The 20,883-nt window shown below is 43.6% G+C and overlaps 1 protein-coding gene across 3 annotated transcripts; it reads right to left on the bottom strand.

Moving 5' to 3' along the window:
* Positions 1-9,557: 9,557 nt before the first annotated feature.
* LOC104613311 (amino-acid permease BAT1 homolog) lies at positions 9,558-14,691 on the bottom strand. Of its 3 annotated transcripts, none has more exons than XM_010281087.3 (8): positions 14,175-14,691; positions 13,790-14,050; positions 12,371-12,389; positions 12,155-12,224; positions 11,726-11,907; positions 10,571-10,860; positions 10,319-10,448; positions 9,558-10,028 (listed from the first exon to the last, which is right to left on the bottom strand). In XM_010281087.3, the coding sequence occupies exons 2-8, from the start codon at positions 13,948-13,950 to the stop codon at positions 9,681-9,683; spliced, it is 1,200 nt and encodes a 399-aa protein (XP_010279389.1). In that variant the 5' UTR covers positions 13,951-14,050; positions 14,175-14,691; the 3' UTR covers positions 9,558-9,680. The 3 variants fall into 3 exon arrangements, with proteins under 3 accessions (XP_010279389.1, XP_010279388.1, XP_010279387.1); XM_010281086.3 differs by having other exon boundaries at positions 12,005-12,224; positions 13,790-13,976; positions 14,175-14,688; XM_010281085.3 differs by having other exon boundaries at positions 12,005-12,224; positions 14,175-14,686.
* Positions 14,692-20,883: the final 6,192 nt, after the last annotated feature.

Here is a 20,883-nt window from a genome sequence, read left to right as displayed (position 1 = left end):
TCTTTCGAACTCCTGGCAGTCCCGAGGCCCAAGGATTTCAAGCTCCCCCCTCTTGACAAGTATGACGGGTCGTTCGACCCGAATGATCATGTAGATGTCTTTCAGTCACAAATGCACCTGGCGCGAGCCAGTGAGTCGTGGATGTGTGTGGCCTTCTCCACCACTTTCAGGGGAGCAACCTGCACGTGGTACCGGAACTTGGCACCCGGGTCGATAAGAAGTTGGGTGCAGTTCGCACAAGCCTTCACGTCCCACCTTGTCACCAGCAAACGATGCCCGCGAACTGAAGAAAGCATCTTCAACATAGCACAAAGAGAGGGAGAGACCATCCGGAGTTATATCAAGCGGTTCAACGACGCTTGTATGCAGATACCACGCCTGGATCCCGCCGTATGCCTTGCTACAGCCAAGAAGGGCGTGATGCACAAAGAGTTCAATTGGCACATGGTCGTCAACCAACCCGCGACCATAACCGAGTTTCTAAAGCCTGCGGATAAGTTCATAGCCACTAAAGAGGAGATCAACCAGAAGGGCGAGGGCGCACCCAAAAAAAGAAAGAAAGAAGGAGAGCCTTCTAGTCAAGGGGACACCCGAAGGAAAAAGGAAACAGTTCGGGGGGCAAAGCCGGGTCAATTGTTCCGAGCTCCTACACCGGACCGAGCTGATTATACCCTACTGAACGCGAAGCGGGCCGAAATCCTGATGGCGATCAAGGACGCCCCGTACGTGAAGTGGCCACCCCGTCTGAGGGGGAATCCCAATGAAAGAAATAAGAGTTTGTATTGTAGTTTTCACAAAGGCCACAGTCACAGTACCGAAAGTTGTAAAAACCTCCGCGACGAGATAGAGGAGCTCATCCGTCGCGAATATTTGAGAAACTTTGTACAAAATAATAATAATAACAATAGTAATAGAACAGGTCGGCAAGGGGAGCATGGTAAACATGCTCCCGAGTCCAGCAGCAGGCCAACCGATCAACCGCAGAGGCAGCCTCCAGAGGAGAGGCCCGTTCGGGGGACCATCCACATGATAGTGGGAGGTTCGATCGTTGTGGGTTGCACTTCAGCAGCAGCACGGACGTCAGTTCGTGAGGCCACCCGGGAAGAGCAGAACCCCCCAAAGCGACCGAAGACAGGAGACCCAATTCTCTTCATAGAAGACGATGTGCGAGGAGTCCACAACCCCCACGACGACGCGCTCGTAATAAAGCTAAGAATCAACGACTTTGAGGTCAGGCATGTACTCGTCGACTCAGGCAGCTCAGCCGACATTCTATTCAAAGCCGCGTTTGACCAGCTCCAGTTGCAGAGAAGCGACCTAAAGTCCGCAGACACTCCTTTGGTAGGCTTCAGCGGAGAAGAAGTCCGGCCCCTTGGGAAAATAACAGTACCTGTGGAAGTCAGCACGTGGCCTTGTGTGGTCAGATTCAAGCACGACTTCTTGGTGGTCGCGACCCCCTCCCCCTACAATGCCATAGTAGGTCGACCGATCACCCATGTCCTATGGGCGGTGGTCTCCACTTACCACTTGGCTATGAAGTTCCCAACAGACTTCGGTGTGGGGGTAGTGCGGGGCGACCAGCTCGAGTCCCGCAAGTGCTACGTTGTCGCCCTGAAGGGTAAAACCAAGGTGGTCAATGACCTCGAACTGGAATGACCCACGGAGTAGGGTGAAGAGCGAGCCGCACCCACGGAAGAAACAGTCGCGGTCCCGACCTCAACAGCAGACCCAGCTCAGACGCTTCAGATTGGCGCTTCCGTCCAGGAGCCCCTACGATCCGAACTGGTAAGTTTTTTACTTCAAAATTTAGATATCTTTGCATGGTCCGCGGCAGAAATGCCTGGTATAGACCCCGAACTCATAACTCACAAGTTGAACACTGATCCTGTAGTTAGGCCCGTTAGACAGAAGAAACGTAACCTAGCCCCGGAACGATGGAAAGCGGTCGACGAAGAAGTCGAGAAGCTCCTCGCAGCAGACTTCATAAGAGAAGTCCACTACCCGAGCTGGGTAGCCAACCCCGTCCTGGTAAAGAAGACCAATGGCAAGTGGCGCATGTGCGTCGACTACACCGACCTGAACTGGGCTTGCCCGAAAGATTGCTTCCCATTCCCCAGAAATGACCGTTTGGTGAACGCGACCTTAGGGCATGAGTTGCTAAGTTTTGGACGCCTATTCGGGCTATAACCAAATCACGATGAACCCGACGGATGAAGAAAATACTGCCTTCATCACGGAATTCGGCCTGTACTGTTACAAGGTTATAACCTTCGGTTTGAAAAATGCAGGGACAACCTTTCAAAGGCTTGTAAATAAATTGTTTGCGTCGTTAATTGGCTGAAAAGTACATATAAAGCCTGAGCCCAGTAAATAAGTATATGTATTAATAAAATACATTTAAGCCCGAGCCTGAGCCCAGTCCAATCATCAGGCCTAAGTTTTGATCCCGAGCCCGACCTTCATATAAAGCCTGAAACCCAGGCCCAAGTCCCACTAAAAATTTGAAAATAGATTTTTTTCTTTTGTATTCAATAAAAGATGTTTTATTTATATTAAAAGTCCTCAAAACTCAAAAATAATTAAAAATCTTAATATTACTTCAAAAAAGAGAAAATAAAAAAGAAAAAATATTGTATATATATTTTTATTAAATAAAATATATTTTTTATTATATAATATATATTATTAAGTTGGGTTCGGGCTCAAGCCGGGCTTTTCTAAAAAGCCTAAGCCCGGCCCGAAAAAAGGTAACGCCTGGTGTTTTAGGATTGAGCCCGAACCTGTGAGGCCCTAAAATAATGTTCAAGTTCAATTTAGAACAGATCAGGCTGGCCTGGCCTGTCTTAATACCCGACCCATGAAAAGATCTAGTGAAAACTGGAAAGAGGAATTGTGTCAGATTCTGAGAAAAAACCATAATTGATTCTGAGAAAAAAGGCACATGTTAATATCATTCCCAAATACAAGAACGCAGTTGAGATCGTCAATAGATCTCATTTCTCCTGAAGTCGTCACCAAATACAAAGACGCAACTGAAATCGTCAATAGTTAACATCATTCTCAATACCTCTCTTTGTTTTGTCTTTATTTTCTTTTCCGTTGGGCCGGAAGGGGGAGGTTTATTGCACAGCCGTTGTCTGGTGCTTTGGGAGGTTGAGGACGATGAATAGTGTCGGTGAACAGTAGATTCCACCAAATGGCCCGCTACCTAATCTTTCTCTGCTAATAACGAGGGAGTTGTTCAAAGTGGCCGTGCTAGAGAGAGAGATTCTAATAAAACAATGTAGAGTTCTAATCTGAGAAGAGAATATGAGTTCTTGGTACTTGATCGGCTCCTCAGTGGCTTAAGGTCTCAATGAGAAATAGTGAAGGATAAATTTGACTTTTTGCTTTCGTCAATGTTTAATGAAAATGAGTATTGTCAAAGAACCTAAAGATAATATCTAAACATTAACAATAGAGTTAATCAATTAGTTAAATCATAAGGGTAGTTTAAGAAATTTGTCCTAATGTAAACATAGAAGAGCATTCAAGAATCAAGTAAAGCACGTTCACCATAAAATGTAGGCTCAAATGATTTGGCAAATTCATCATTGTAAACCCTAGTTATGGCCTTGCCCCCAGCTTCCTTTGATGGGTTGTAAGCATTCCTCTGGCCGCTCTCTATATTGAATGCTAGAAAACATATCACTAAGGATGTGGCTAGCCCTATCAGTGTGAATTTCAATATGTTTAGCATAGGCTAAGTTTTGATTTTTTTTTTTTTGTAGAAATAGGAGGAGCTACATAAGAAGGGGGTAGTTCAACCCCAAGCATCACAAAGACAAATAGAACTTAAATCCCTATAGATAGAGGAAGAGCAAAAACTAAGAGTACTAAGAGGAAAAGAAAGAGCTTGATTTGCCATATCGGTTAAGGCTTGATTAAATATGAACCTAGAAGATGATCACGAGCAAAAACTTCAGTAGTCTTTATCCATATCTGGCCATTGTACCACCCAGTTTCCTCATATTTGACGGTGGCGCTAAGCAGACAATTTCCAACGTAGGCATAACCGTGGTACATATGAAGGACAACCAAAGTAACAACGAAGAGCCCATTGGGCACTACTCCATAGACGCACTTGAGGGGCTCCGATTTTGAGTTGACCACACCGAACTAGGCAACGGGGAGGTCGACGAAGAGAGGGAGGGAGGCGTTGGTGAGGATGAGACGTCTGCAATAGCCTGGTAGGTCGCTAGCTACCCATGAGAAAGGAAAGGAGTTTGTCTTCTATTTGGTTCTTTTTGAAAAATTGAAAGAAAATAAAGGGTAAAACTATCAAGAGGTATGTTTAAATCCATTTTAAAAATTCAGGGTATCTTTAAGTCAGTTTCTAAAAATTCAAGGTATATTTAAGTCTTTTTACCTCCTTTTTTTTTATCATGGATGCTTGGCACTTGGCAGCAGGTGGAGCACGAAGGGGCATTCTTTTTTCAACAAATGGGGTGGGTAAGTTGGTAGGTCCCATGGAAAGAAAGAAACCCATATTTGTGTTTAGTATTAGTTGTTCTAATAGAAAAAAGAAAAACCCTCCCGAGACTTAGATAAATAACTTTCCTGTTGGGGCATAAAATTGCTAAGGCTCAGTTTTGAAAGAGAACAAATGCAAATATGTACAATGCAAATACATACAAAACAATACAAAATATAAGGTTTTGCACTCTACATATTTGCATAGTACTCCTTCAAAACTGAGCCTAATGGGTAATGGAACAATACTATCCCTTCAATAATGACCCTTTCATGGCAAATGATTTACTCAAAAACGAACAAGCCTAAATAGGAAATACCTCCCCCCTACTTCGAGATATCTTACATAGTTCAAAAGGTACATAGAAACATGATAAGAAGCGATCCCTCGTTGCAAAGAGTTCAAATAATAACTAATGAGGGCGGATTTGGCCCTCCAATGACATTGTGACACATGGCATCCTGAAATAGCTGGACGCCACTTAGGCGATGATTTAGAGTTCTAGATTATATTTCGTCTTCGCCTCGACCTGGCTACCTGCCATTACCGCCAACCTAGCGACTTCGACCACAACTTAGACTAGCTAGGAGCACCTCGTCTAGGGCTGACCTGTAGCACCTCGTCAATGGCTGATGTGACCTCAACGCGAGGAGTGACCTCCCTCGAGGGCTTGCCGACCTAACTGAGGTTCAGGAGGCGACTTGCGATTTGTGCTCGCCGACAAATTCAATATGCATATCCCGAAACTCCCAAGTTTCTAGAAAGTTGGCCCACGTACCGAGTGTTCCGGAGGATGGCCAATGTGTGTGGCGGTTACCTCCGGGGATCTCGAACCGGTTAGGTAACCTCCCGGAAATCTTGGATGTGGTGTGTGAAACCCACGCCAAACAAAGCCTATATAAAGGCATCAACCCCAATGACACGAAGAGGTACGCGCGATTATTTGCTCACTAGCTCTCTCTACACTCAAGCTTTCAGCTCGCAACCAAGACAACATAATACTGACTTAAGCATCAGAGCGACCTTGCCGGGTTAGCCACCCCGAGTCCTCTCACATTGATTCCTTGCAGGTTTCTCTAAAGAGCTACCCAACTCGGCAATCAACCTAGCTTGGCATCCACTCTACCCCCCAGCTCGACATCCAAGTCCTCATCCAGTAAAAAATCCTCCTCTTCGGCCTCTGAGTCATCGACCACCTGGAAGTAGTCCGAACAACAAGGTGCTGCCAAAAAAGTGCTTCATCAATTGGCACAGTTTGTGGCAAACACTACAAGAAGCTAAGTTCTCACCTTCTAAAAGGCTAAGTCCTCATCTTCCAGAAAACTAAAGATCTCACCTTTTAGAAATTAAAGTCACTTTCTAATTTCCCTTTTTATGAGCTCAAATGCACTTTTGAGCAGCATCAACACCTAGAACGAATACCGATTACTAGGGGGCAAAAACATCTATGATGAACCTAGAGAACTCCTCTGTGACAATCAGATAAATACCCCTTTACCGCATGTGAATGCCCCTCTCCCCGCGGTAGAGCCATCAGTAGTTCCCGTCGGGATCAAAGCGCGAAAGTTCCATGAGATGAAGCATGAATTTCTAGATGTGAGCATGGGAGCAGCTCGGCGTATTCATGTCGATGCAGAATAGGCAATAGCAAAATGACCTTAACAACCAGCAGCCTGGCGACAAGCACCTCGGAGTAAGGCTGTCCCCACAAGTTGAGCCAGTCATGGTTCCCATAGGAAGTTGATGGCCAATAGACTAAGCAGCTCTGCCGACTTTATTTCAGCCTGGATAAGCCTCATTAGTCCTCTTCGCGAGGTCTCTCCTACAGATTGAACCCTTCGTGGCTCCCGCGGGAGTTAGCGGCCTATGAACTATGTGAATGCCCTTGCGGGTCAAGCCCCTCAAGGCTCCTGAGTGAGTCGGCGACCTATAGTTAGTAGAGCTGCCCTCGGAAGTCGAGCTCACTGTGGCTTCTCGTAGGAGTGGACGACCGACGTCATTACAAGGTTGATGCAACGCAGCCGTGGCCCCGAATTTCTGACTCACACCGACAACAACATTATGCCCTCGCAAGGGGGGGGGATAGAACATGTATGCCGTGGTCTCGCAAGCACTCGTCCAGGAAGATAATCCCACGGGATGACGTAGAAGCAGTCATATGAGAAATTACTACAGAATGACCACTCGCTTAGGCGGAAAGGGCAAGCCACATGTTGGCTAAATAAGGATGAGGAGAGTGGACTGTGAGTCGCTCCCAGAGCCTAAGGGCTAAAGTGTTGAGCTGATAAAAGACATCGGCACCACATGAGACCCAGTTGTTTCTTCGGTATGGGAAAGACCAAGGATAAGGAGAGAGGACTATAAGTCACTCCTTGAGCCTAAGGACTTTGGTGTCGAGCTGACAAAAAATCTCGGCACAATACAAGACCCAGTCGCCTCTTTGGCATGGGCAGATAAGTCCTAGTCGCTTCTTTGGCATAGGCGTGCTAAGTCCCAGTCGCTTTTTCGGCATAGGTGTGCTAAGACCCAATCGCCTCTTCGGCATGGGTAAAATCAAGGATAAGGAGATTGGACTGCGAGTCGCTCTCAGAGCCTAAAGGATACGGTGCCGAGCTAATAAAAGACCTTTGACATCACATAAGACCCAATCGCCTCTTTTGCATGGGCAAAATAAAAAGCAATTCGCATTCAGCACGAGAAAGAGAACAAAGGAAAGACTAGTTCGCTTTCAGCACCATGACAGACGTAAATTTAGTCAATCTCTTCATAGTAGACCTCCACCTCGGTTTCAGGCTCCGCATCGAACTCACTAGCTACTCTTTTGAGAACCAGCTCGAAGGACGTTGCATCAAAGTCTACCTAGGTGGAGCAACCTGATAAAGCAGTCACATAGAACCCCCTCTTGAGGATGGCATGATAAACTTCGCTCTTGAGGTAATGGCCGGATTGTAGAACCCCTTGATGGTTCCATCCCTAATAAGGTAGATGTCATCGGGGTACTTGCTCCACCTCTCCTTGAGCGGATGAATTCGCTCTCGTGCCCCGATAATCAAGACGATGAGGTCCTGCGTAAGGCTGTAAACACTTGGACTCTTCCGACCTGAGAAGCAAATTGGACCAACGCTTTATCGAATCAGTCATTTCGGGCCAAAAGAAGCGATCTACTCCCTTCACCGAGCTACTTTCAGCTCGGGAGTGGGGGGCAATTGATGAGGGCGGATTTGGGTGACACATGGCATCCCGAAACAGTTGGACAACACCTAGATGCCACCTAGGCGATGATTTGGAGTCCCAGATCGTAGTTCGTCTTTGCCCGACCTGGCGATCTACCTTTACCGCCAACCTCGTGACTTTGAGCACAACTTAGGCTGACTAGGAGCACCTCGTCTAGGGCCGACTTGTAGCACCTCGTCATTGGCCGATGTGACCTCAACGCGGGGAGCAACCTCCCTTGAGGGCTTGCCGACCTGGCTGAGGTCTAGGAGCCGGCCTACGAGTTGTGCTCGCTGACAAATTCAGTATGCATATCCCGACACTCCCAAGTTTCTCAGAAGTTGGCCCATGTACCAAGTGTTCCTGAGGATGGCCAACATGCGTAGCGATTACCTTCGGGAATCTCAGACCGGTTAGGAAACCTCCCAAAAATCTCGGATGTGGTGCGTGAAGCCCACACCAAATAAAGCCTATATAAAGGCACCAACCCCAATGACACGAAGAGGTACGCACGATTATTTGCTCACTACTTCTCTCTACACTCAAGCTTTCAGCTCACAACCAAGACAATGCAATACTGACTTAAGCATCAGAGCGACCTCGCTAGGTTAGCCACCTCGGGTCCTTTAACATTGATTCCTTGCAGGTTTCTCTGAAGAGCTACCCAGGTCGGCAATCAACCTAGCTTGACACCCAGTTTACCCTCCAGCTCGGCCTAATCAGCTCAACATCCAAGTCCTCATCCAACAAAAATCCTCCACTTTGACCTTTAAATCATCAGCCACATGATAGTTGTCCAAACAACAGGGTGCTGCCAAAAAACATGCTTCATCGATAACAATGACCATGAAGTCGTCAAAGCTCCGGAGAGAGGTTTAGTTGAATCCTTAATGTTGAAAACATCATGGACAAATTCTGCGCAATGGTTATTTAAATTGAATTCGCTGACATTAAATCCCACAATGAACATTTGCCTCCTGCGACTGAATGACGGTACTTTTCCCGTGTACAGGATAAAATTTATGTTTCATGGCAGATTCTCCGTAAAAATTTATGAGGTGTGTAGAATCATATTTCTAATTTCTCGTATGTTCCATTTGGTTGATTTGCTAGAAAAGAAGTGTTTGATTGGCTAGAAAAAATAAAAGAAAAAAACTAAAAACTAAAGTTATTTTTTCTTTTTAGAAAGGTAGCTTTTTGTAGGTCTCATCCACCCGAGCTGGCACATTCAATTTTCTTGCATTTTCACTTTTCAGGGAAAATGGTTGCCACCATTGTAAGAAACTTGTTTTCTTTTGGATCAAGACAATACTGTTATGGCCCTCACCCACTTCTCAAAACCAACAAAACGTAACCCTAGTGCAGATTAGAATTTCCACCAGCCCACAAGTTACTACCACCATGACCAACGACAACAACAACAATGCAGAGGGAAAAAAATCAAATATATAACTATCAAATGACTAATGTTGGGGTGGTAAGAAAGAGGAATTGGAAAAAGCTCTTGCTCATTAATTTTGTTATTTCAAATCCTTATGTATTTGCTTCCTTATTTACCAAGCTACTGAGGGTATGAATTAAGACTAATAAATTTGATTTACAGTGTCTCCATTTGAATGTTTTGCTCTATTTCATCTTTCATCCCAGCAGTGACTCTAGATTTCATGGTATCAATTTACCATTGCTTCTCATATTAGAATTCTAGCTACAGAAGTCCAATTTTTAGCAAAACCACTACAGCTATGCATCAAAAGGAAGAGTCTGAGAATCAGTCTCATTGGGAAACTCCAAAGCTACTAGGTATAGTTTTCAGTGCCCATGTATTCAACTCCTATTCACCAAAGTAGATTGAATTGAAACAATTTGGTTACAGTTAGAAAAGGGCAGCTATATGACAATAAATGAATATATTTTTAATATTATGAAAGCTGTAAATTGACAGGCAATATCATATTTAAATATCTATGTTGGTTATGGGACCTTTGAACCAATGCCGAGCACTCAAGAACCATGAAGACACGGTAAGAATAAGGAGGCCACCAACTGCAACAGGAGTGTAGTTGAGAGTGTCCTTTGTAATGGGGTATGCGACAGGCAAAGAGAAGAGAATTGTAATTGTTGCTACCCAGAGTACTGCAATCCAACCAACAAGGATCCCATAGCGGCCCAGGTTGAAAGGCCCTGGAACAAAAGACTTGTGAACCAAGGTCACCCTAAAGAATATCGGTAGAGCATATGCAATGTAGAGTCCAATGGTTGCTATTGACACCATTGCTTGAAATGCCACTAGGCTCCCGAGAGACTGCAAAACACAACAAAAGCTGCAATCAGCTTGAAATGCCATTCTTTGTAAGCATTATTTAGAGAGCCAGATAAGTAATACAAGTCTTTGTGGTGATCATGAATGCTATGATACAACTTTGGCCCAATCTATTGAAGATTTTAATATGGAAAATGGAACATTGAATTAGAGTTGCACCTAATCCAGCTGAATTTCGAACCTATGGTTTCAATCTCCAGATTCTCCACATAAAACCACAAAATGAATATGATAAAAGAAACCTTGAAAAATCAAAACAATGATGTACGTACAGTTAATGCCATACAAAATGAGATGAAAACAGAAAGCCAAACTGCATTTATTGGGACTTCCTGTTTGTTCACTTGATGCCACAATGATGAAAAGGGCATAGCTCCATCTCTTGAGAATGCATATGCCATCCTGAAATTAATTGGATCACACTTAATTAGCTTTCAAATGAAAAAAAAAAAAAAAAGAAACTGCAACTATGGAAGTAAACATTTCCAAAAATGTGAGACAAAGAGGGGAAAAGGAAATTTCACCTGGAGTTGCTTGTTACTGAACTCATACCACAGAAAAATATGGCAAGTGCAATCACTCCTAAGCAAATGATTCCCCCAACTCCATTGCCATATCTACTCTTGAAGGATTGGTAAAAGACTTCAGCAATGGCATAACCACCAGAATCGTTGTCATGGCTCAAGAGCTGTGGGATGTTGGTTACTGCAAATGTCATACCAAGTAGGTAACCCCAACCAACAACAATAGAAATTCCAATTGCACTAATTATTCCTTTTGGCCCATTCTTGTCTGCACTCTTTGTCTCTTCTGTCTGAAGTAAGTTCAAAGAGAAACATAATTATTGGTCCAAGTAATGGAATAAAATTTAAGCAACTAACATGAGAAAGATACTGGAACTAAAACTCTGTGAAAGGGAACAATAATTCCTTCCAAATAGGGGTGCAACTTGGGTCAGGTTAGGTTGGGAATTTGTTAATTTTTTTTTACAAGTATAATTGTATTAAATTAGAGAGAGTTTCTCTCATGTATAAGTGTGTAGAATGGATCTGAACCCTAACCCAAGCCTGATATAGTTGAAATTGTTCAAGTCAGGCAACCCAACTTGCAGCCCTACTTCCAAAGATAAAGATGGATTACAGTACACAAGAAAAGGAAGTAAAGAAAGAAAAATAAAAGGAAAAACCAGCTCAGTATGTTATACCCAGGGATTAAAATATCGATACCATACACCTCGTATCGGGCATATCGATATTTTAATCCTTGGTTATGTCTGAAGTCAATGGATGAATTAACTTGTAATGTAAGTGAACTAAGAGTTACTTCAAGTTGCTTTAACTAAGAGTTAGATATCCATTGATTCCAAACTCAAAATGCCAGATTCTACAAAAACAGTAATCCATCAATACAGTTTAAATAGTCACGGAGGAGATCTAATGAAAATGTCTCTGCCAAACTGGCTATAACCAACAAGGGTAACCATTATGTATGACAAGCAAGGTTTTGAGCTTCAGCAAGGAATGACAAACTAATAAGTGATCTTAGGCAGGATATCAACATCACTCAAACATGTCCTGGTTTGAGACAAGAAGTTCGAAATATATGGCATGCTTAGATTTTCTAATTCTAAAGGCAGCGGGTTAATCTAAGACTACAATTACTATGACACCATAACTTACCATATGTGCAGATGCATCATACCCAGTAAGCGTATATTGACTCATAAGGAGGCCCAGAACAAGTATATATAGTTTGCTGTGGATGCCTTCCCCGCTATCTTTGTTAAAGTGAGTGAAAACAAATTTGGCACTAGCCTTCTCCGTTGCAACCATAGGAATGAGAATCATAAGGACAAAAACACCTAAAAAAGGCAAATATAAGTTAGGTACAAGATTTAGACTACATCAAGTGCTAAGATTTGAAGAAGAAAAATTAAGTTAAAATCCTAGGAAACATACCTATGACATTCCATGCGGCAGAAAGTTGTCCAAATAAAGATAACCATGAAATAGGAAGACAATTTAAAACGGCATGGATGAGCAAAATTGTTCCGTGGAAGCAAATAACCACATATTTAGAATCTTCATACCCACCACCATTTTTCCCACCTGTGCTAAGAAGAATGATCACTTGAATCAGCTGAGCAAGTGAAAAATCCACACTTGTTGTGACAGCCCACTGCAAATGTAGAAGTCTTTTAGGATGCTAGAGACTCAGATCATGAACTTGTAATAGGTCACACAATACCCGGAGAAAGCATGGGCTAGAAATGAACAACAAAGGTTTTAAACTTCAAATAGATGCATTCCCATTCCCAGATATACCTGACCAACAATGTTGAACCTGCAGAGGAAAAAAAAAAGAAAAGAAAAGCGTCAGAAGATCCAAAAATTCAATTTGACAAAGAAATTAGTTTGATACAGGACCAGGAACATCATAAGGTAAACTATTATTATTGTTGTAAAGAAAGACAAACAATCAAAATAATACAAACAAATAAAAACGTAGATGATAGCAAAAATAATGCCAGATGTTCTTCAGTTCTTATTCACATTTACCCAGGGTAAGAAGATGCTGAAGTCATTCAGCAGTCCGCACAGATTAAAAGAAGTCAAGGGACAGAAATGTACTTCAATCAAAGATTCTTTTGCTTTCAGATCCAATCTATTGTGAAAGCCATAATCTTTTTGGAAAGTATGATAAAGAGGGTCACAGATTACATCTTGTGGGTTCTCCTCAGAATTTAAATGTGATGGCTCACACAATCATCCTGCAAATTTGGGTGATATCCACCCAAACTTATTCCTGCAATTCTGTGCATCCATCCTAGAAACTCCAACTAATGCATATCCTATTCAAGTTTGTCATCTTAATATTTATTTCTCATCTGCACCACACCATTACCAAGTATCCTAACAATGAAACAAAACAAACCAAGTATATACAGAAAACATCTATTTCAGGAATTAAAGTTTTACTTCACTTTTGAGTTTTGACAACTATGACATCTGACAGCAGGGGCTGTAAAGCATTACACCAGTTCCTTAGTAGATTGTTAGAGGTTGGATCAGAGTAGGGATGAAGATGTGAACATTGCCTATGCATTAGAGTAATAGCTATATTAGATTATTAAAGGTCTGCTCAATCCCATATGCTAATTGGGGTGTATAGGATGGTAGACTGCAACAGCATAGTCCAATCTTAAACCTCCATTTCTTGGTAGAATACTGGAACCTACCAAGATCAACTTACTGTTCGTACTTGATAGATAACAAACTTCAGAAAGGCTTTCTTTGGTTAAAACTTTTCTCCAAAGTATCACTGTTTGAAGAATGAGTTTTGAGCCAATGATTTTCATATACAGATTTAAAATGATAGAATCACAAAATTCATCATAATTAATTTTATGAAAGCATGTCAAGCGCAGCCTACCAAAACGAAGATTACAAGCTCCCTAGGGGTACTTATCTTTGTTGTCTCCTTAAGGGAGCTTGACAGTATCAATTATAAATCCCAGTTGAAGTTGACAAGATTGCTCATTGATCCACTTCGAGCGTGTATATATATGCCCCCATAAAGTGGAAGAATAAGTGAAATTGGCAATTACCAATTCTTTTAATGGATAGGTTGGAAATCAGTCCACATGGATCAACACTTCAGCTTGGAATTAGTAACGATAGCAACTAGAAACAAAGTTATATAAAAATTAAAAAAAAAAAGAAGAAAAAGAAGAAATGAATTACCAGCCCGTTAACCATGAAGCAAAAGGCGCCCAGTCAGGGCAAGCGAGCTTGGCGCTCCAGTAGTAAAGACCACCCGATGTAGGATAGGAGGAACAAATCTCAGCCATCGACAGCCCAACAAACATGGTGAAGAGACCGGCAATAAACCAGCCATAGACCATAACAACAGGGCCTCCATATGTTAGCCCTGTATTGTAAAGGGTCGTTATCCCTGTGAGCACTGATATAATCGAAAATGAAAACGCAAAATTCGAAATCACCCTGCAATTTCCAAAGAAGACCCATGAACTAAAACTCCACCACGAACCAATTAACCTCATTATTATGTATATATGCGTCGCGTGTGTGTGAGAGAGGGAAAGAGAGAGAGAGAAAACACACCCACCTCTCAGTTGGTTTACTTTAGAGATGGCCAGGAGACATGAAGAGACGGCCCTTCCTTCCCATATTCGGAACGGGAATGCTTCAGAGGATTCAGGTCATGCACGGCTGCACGAGCTTGGTTATAAGCAGGAACTGAAGCGCGACCTCTCGTAACCACTCGAAACTCTTATGTTTTGATTTTACTCATGATTCTACTATATTTCTTCAGATGCTTTCTATCGACTGTTCCCCAATGCAACTCTCATGGATTTACTGTGGGATTCTTTTTTGGTATAGGCAATTATGCATTATTGGATGGAATTGTTCAGCCGCATACCAAAACTCCATGGTGCACACCACAGTCTGCACACGCAGAGCAGAGTATGAAATCCAATGGGTTTGATTGGTCAATTACATGAGAAATTGCCCTTGCACACTTGGTCGAAAAATCAGTTTTTCTCTTACAAAAAACCTAGTTTTGAACTTATCCTATGTTGGAAAATTATAAGTTTTGTTCAGTTTTTCAATATGAGTTGATTTACACTCGTTAGAATTAGTAGAGGAGAGTATGGGGATTTGATACTGTGCAGTGCATGTGTGCGTGTGTGCGGCGCAATGAGGCACTTTAAGGCGTGTGGCTCGCGATTGATGGCTCTGGTTTTGGTGCGTTGATGACCGTTGATGAGATCAACGGTCATAATTCGATCGGATGTGATCAAGAGGCACAATTCAAAGTTAATAGTCACCAACTGTTAACTACTATTTAAACAGTCACAATGTTCGAAATTGTGACTGTTCAAGGTGTCTTCTCTAAACTAGCACCTACATTTTCTTCATACATCTTCACAAATTATTTAAGGAGCATGAATCAGACTCCAAAACACACAATTTCGAAATTCACTCACTCTCTCTCTCTCTCTCTCAGTTCGGTCTACTACAGTCTCACAGAAGGTTTCTCTGGAGACTCTTCAACTTTGCTGGTTGCAGATTCTCGCCCAAGGCTCTGTTGTATCCTAGGAACGAATTTGCCTGTAACCTAATAGCAAACTCAGTAAAACTGAGTGGGGGTAAATAACGTTCTAAAGACAGTGTCTTCAGACGTGCGTTAGAGCTTCTCCTCCAAAATTACAGTGACCCCATCTTCTCCAACAGTTCTTTCGAGTTGTTTAAGAGAAATTCTATTAAAGAACGAGAGTATGCAACTATGGGATACCTCGCCCTACCAACCAAACTCTTGGTCTATGGCATTAACATTCATGATTTCCAGGTTGTTTAATTGGTAATTTAATTATTTTCTGATCCTGTTTATTCACATCTGATTATTTTCCACTTTTCTCTTTTCCTATTGAACAGAGATTTGAATCTTGGGCTGGTAGGGTTTTTTTTTATTTCTATTTTTTTTTCTAAACAATCTTTGGATTTGCAACTAGCCCAGCTAAGCTGGGGAAACAAATACTGCTGGAGTCAACAAATATAATATATGCAATTAATTAATTAACCAGTCATAATCTTGGTGTGGCTGCAAATGCAGATTAAAAGATAATTGCTGTGGGTAAAAAACATAGATAATCACTTCAATCTCGAGACATGAATGCAAAAGAAATGGTGACGAGAAAGGCTAAAAAGAGCAGAGGAATTGGTGCATATAAGTGCTTGCTGTCATGCAAACAATTTTTCTGAGATTTGGCCAAGGCTTTGAGTTGTAGTAGAAGTACTTTTGTTGAAGAAAGAACGAAATGGCCAATCAAATTAAATGCTTAAGATATTTGAGTACAAATGATCTCAAAATGAATAATTATTTGCATCGAGAGTTCGGCATTCGAGCTCTATATTCCAAATAACATTCATACATGAGAAATTTTACAAGTTTTTATATTATGAGGTAACCCCTCTCTCTCTTATAGCAGTATTTTACTAAAGGGTAAATTTCTTAAATTACAAACTGTATTCTTATTATATGAAAATTGACTAAGGCTACCCTGTTTCTAAAAATTACCTAAAACTTTTCATACCGTTAATATTCTATCTAAACTGTACACATGCGACATCACATCGTTATATTTTCAAAAATCCCTAATATACCCTTTTATAATCGAAAATCCCCAAACCCTTCAAATCCATAGTATTGCAGAGATTTTTTTGACCAAGCCCAGTTTCGAACCTCATCACCGACTAGCTGAACCCGAGATGAGGTAGGCGAGGTGGGGGAGGGAGGGTTTGGCGGCGACAACTGCTCTGTCGTAGTATCTCATCACCTGCGACAATTATAAGCACCTCACCAACTGAACCAGAGATGTAGCAACGAGGTGAGGTGGGGGAGGGAGGGCTAGGCGGTAACAACTACTGTGTTGTAGTACCTCATCACCAGCGACAACTGTAAGCACCTCACCGACTGAACCAGAGATGCGATGGCGAGGTGAGGTGGGGGAGGGAGGGTTTGGCGACGACAACTGTTGTGTTGTAGTACCTCATCACCGGCGATAACTGTAAGCACCTCATCGACTGAACTAGAGATGCAACGGCGAGGTGAGGTGGGGAGCTTGCAATCGAACATGGATTTCTCTCTTCTTCGCCTTCTCCGCAATCGAACAAACCGAACAGAGATTTCTCTCTCTTCTTTGCCTTCTCTGCAATCGAACAAAACCAAACAACTCTGCTAGGCTCCATCTTTCTCTCTCCTCTTATTCGTCTTCTCTATGATCGAACAAACCGAACATGCCTCTCTCTCCTCTTCTTCGTCTTCTATGCAATCGAACTGTTGTCCCCTGTCCTAAAGTGAACCCTCTTCTTCGTCTTCTTTGCAATCAAGCGCCTGTCCTGAATCAAACCCCTATGGGGAACCAATGAAGCGAACCCGGTTACTCAATGTCTTCTTTGCAATCAAACCCTCTTCTTCGTCTTTATTTTCTTGGTCACCGTTGTTGCAACTCCTAGCAGTGGCGTCGTCTTGAATCCAAGACCATGACCACAAAGTAACGGCATCTCTCTCCTCCTACTTCGTTGAAGATGCCAGACGATTACAAGTTCTCTGGTCAGAGTCAGAGTGAGAGGGGTTGGGCAACTTTCGAGGGCGGTGCAATTTTGCCGGTGATTCTCCTTTCTCGGACACAAGTGGCTGAGACTAATTCCGGTAAAGCGTCAAAAACCTGGAAGAAAGAAGAATGGAAGAGCTTCGAATTTGATTTAACGGCAAAATAGACATTTTAGCCCTTCAGTCAATATTTTAATAGTAATGATAATTTTTAAAAACAGAAAGAATAGCTTTAATCAATTTAAAAAAAAAAATAAAGGTACACTTAATCAATTAGCTAAACTATAAAGATAATATAAAAATTTTACCCTTTATTCATAATTCATGTTATACTCGATATAAGTTACGAGACAATTAGAGTCATAGTATAATTGTACAACCGCCATTCATGCAGATTTAGCATCTAATAAAAAATTAATGTAAAATTTGCACCACCTTACCTTAATTTTCTTTCGTATAAAATTGGGACCACATAATCTCCTTCCTAGAAATAATGTGGGTCGAGCTGGGCCGGACCACATGTCCTAAATCGAATACTTGATTAGCTGATTTTCACCGAGGTCCAAAATATCGGAAGTGGCCAAATGTCTACGTACGGTCGTACGTCCTAAACTCCTAATTCAGAGTAATGTATTAATGGGTTAAAAATCCGATGCATATCCGATTGGATTTGATACTTTAAACATTGGTTTTCACACTTTCTGGCTTTCTGCTACGGTTCAAACTTCAATGATATTCTTAATTCCTGGCAACGCCCATGCTGAAAATCTATACAGCATGCATTTCGATTCTTTGAACCTTCTTATCCAGATTCCGCATCGATCTAACCCATCAATAAAAGTCATAAAACCTGTTTAGAGCTGGGAAGGTGGTGATTCAAAGGGTGACATCCTCTGATTAAAATGTTTTTAAGTTCCAAGAATGGAGCCAGGACAAGAATGGAGCCAGGACATCAATAATAAGAAGGGTAACCTTCAAAAATATAATGGCCAAGATTGATACTTATTTTATAATGGCCAAAATTATAATGTTTTTCATTTAATTTTGTTTTGGATTTTATTTTATATATTATTTTTAATGCAATCAAATATAATAAGCTAAAATTTGAAACAAAAACAGCTTAAAGATAAAAAATACATAGAGATAAATGTTCTCAATTCACCATTGACCCATATGGTTGAATCATTTGAACCATCACTTAATCTTGATTTTGGGTTTGCTTTGAAACTCGTTTGACCTGATCACTAGATCACTATATCACACTTAGGTGGTTCAACCATTAACCCATTTGACCCGATCACTATATCACATATTGCACACTTAATGTATGTGCAAATTTCTGGAGGCCATAATTTTGCACTCCAATGTCTAATTGTGGTGATATCGATCCGATCTAGTCGGGTTATTTAAAGAGCAAACCACAACCGACTTCTCATTAAGCAAAACCGACCCAAACATGAAGGGTTGTGATGAGGGCAGATTTGGCCCTCCAGTGAAATTGCGACACGTGGCACCTCGTGACAACTAGGCAAGCACCCAGGCAACAACTTACCAAGTTGGTCTCCCCCCCGGGGACCGGTCTGGCTGGCCTGGCGCGACCTGCACGCGGCCTGCGCGCGACCTGGCCGGATCAGCCTACCACAGGCGCCGACCTGGCAACCTGGCCCGGACACAGGCGTCGACCTGGCAATCTGGCCCGGACACAGGCGTCGACCTGGCAATCTGGCCCGGACACAGGCGCCGACCTGACAACCTGACCCGGACACAGGTGCCGGTCTGGCAACCTGGCCCGGACACCGACCCCCTGACTGACACAGGCGCCGACCTGGCAACCTGGCACGGACACCGACCCACCGACAGACACAGGCGCCGGTCTGGTAACCTGGCCCGGACACCGACCCGCCGACTGACACAGGCGCCGACCTGGCAACCTGGCCCGGACACCGACCCATCGACAGACACAGGCGTCGGCCTGGCAACCTGGCCCGGACATCGACCCGCCGACTGACAGGCGCCGACCTGACAACCTGGCCTAGGCGCCGACCTGGCCGCCTGGCACAAGCGCTAGCCTGACAACCTCGAGGAGTTCATCATCGTACCCCGGTTCTGACGGGATATGACGTCTTACCCTTTGAAGGCTTTTCACCCACTTAACCCGCAAGGGCACCACTATATAAGGACTCTGACCCCCAAAGCCAGAGGGGAGAAAGAAGGATGGTAACCTCCGCTCTCTAGCTCTCTCATTTCTCTCCAAGCCCTCTGTAATCAGAATGCTAACTTAGGCATCAGAGAGTCCCCGCCGGGAAAATACCCCCGGGTCCTCTGATTCAGTTCTCGCAAGTCCCTCAGCTCCCGCCGTCTACAAAGGAGAGAAAATCACCTCACGCGGAGGGTAGTCGGGTTGCGCTGCACCAGGGAGCTCCACCATCCTCTGAGTTGCAAACCGCCTAAGAGCAAGTCAAGTGACGAGTTCACCATCAGGCAGTTCGCCACCAGGGAGTTTGCCCCCAGGCAGTTCGCCACCAGGCAGTTCGCCCCCAGGCAGTTCGCCCCCAGGTAGCTCGCCACCAGGCAGTTCACCATCAGGCAGTTCGCCACCAGGGAGCACTACCAGGCAGTTCACCACCAGGCAGTTCGCTACTAGGTAGTTTGCCACCAGGCAGTTCGCCACCAGGCAGCTCGCCACCGGGCAGCTCGCCACCGGGCAGTTCGCCACCGGGCAGTTCGCCATTAGGCAGTTCGCCACCAGGGAGCACCACTAGGCAGTTTGCCACCAGGGAGCACCACTAGGCAGTTCGCCACCAGGGAGCACCACTAGGCAGTTCGCCACCAGGGAGCACTACCAGGCAGTTCGCCATCAGGCAGTTCGCCACCAGACCGCCATCAAGCAGTTCGTCACCAAGTAGTTCTCCCGCAGGGAGTTCGCCACCAAGTAGCTCATCACCAAGGCACGTCACCACCGGGTCAAACAACGAGGTACTTAGCCAAAAAATTTATACATCACAAAAAATGGTACGTGACCAAAAACGGTTACATCAATTGGCGCCGTCTGTGGGAAACGCTACGAAAAGCTAAGTTCTCATCCTACAAAAGCTAAGTTCTCATCTTACCAAAGCTAAGTCCTCACTTTTTTTGAAGCTATCACTTTATAGTTTACATTTTTTATGAACTCAAAAACTATGCAGGGGGCTAACAGACAAAGTAGCTCTACCAACCTTACTTTCAATTCAAATAATGCCTCATCAGTCCTCTCCGCAAGGTCCCCCCTATAAAGATGAGCTCTTCGTGGCTTCCGCGGGAGTTGACGGCCAACAGACTACATAGGCGCCCTTACCGGTCGAGCCTTCCAAGGCTCCCGTGTGAGCTGGCAACCTAAAGTTAGTAGTGCTGCCCCCGAAGGTCGAGCTCCTAGTAGCTTCTTGTAGGAGTGGGTGACCGGCCTTACGAAGCTGATGCAGCTCAATCATAGCTCGACACCTCACAAGAAAAGCCTACGGGCCACATTACTGCTTAAGACCCAGTCGCCTCTCCGGCATGGGCAAAAGTCAAAAAAGAGTAGACTACGAGTCACTCCCAAAAGCCTACGGGTCACATTACTGCTTAAGACCCGGTCGCCTCTCCGACACGGGCAAAAGTCAAAAAAGTAGACTACGAGTCACTCCCAAAAGCCTACGGGCCACATTATTGCTTAAGACCCGGT

This window comes from Nelumbo nucifera, chromosome 4 (genome assembly GCF_055504915.1).
Source record: "Nelumbo nucifera cultivar China Antique chromosome 4, China Antique-T2T, whole genome shotgun sequence".
In the NCBI taxonomy this organism is placed as follows: Eukaryota; Viridiplantae; Streptophyta; class Magnoliopsida; order Proteales; family Nelumbonaceae; genus Nelumbo; species Nelumbo nucifera.
This window is presented reverse-complemented; position numbering and strand designations above follow the sequence as displayed.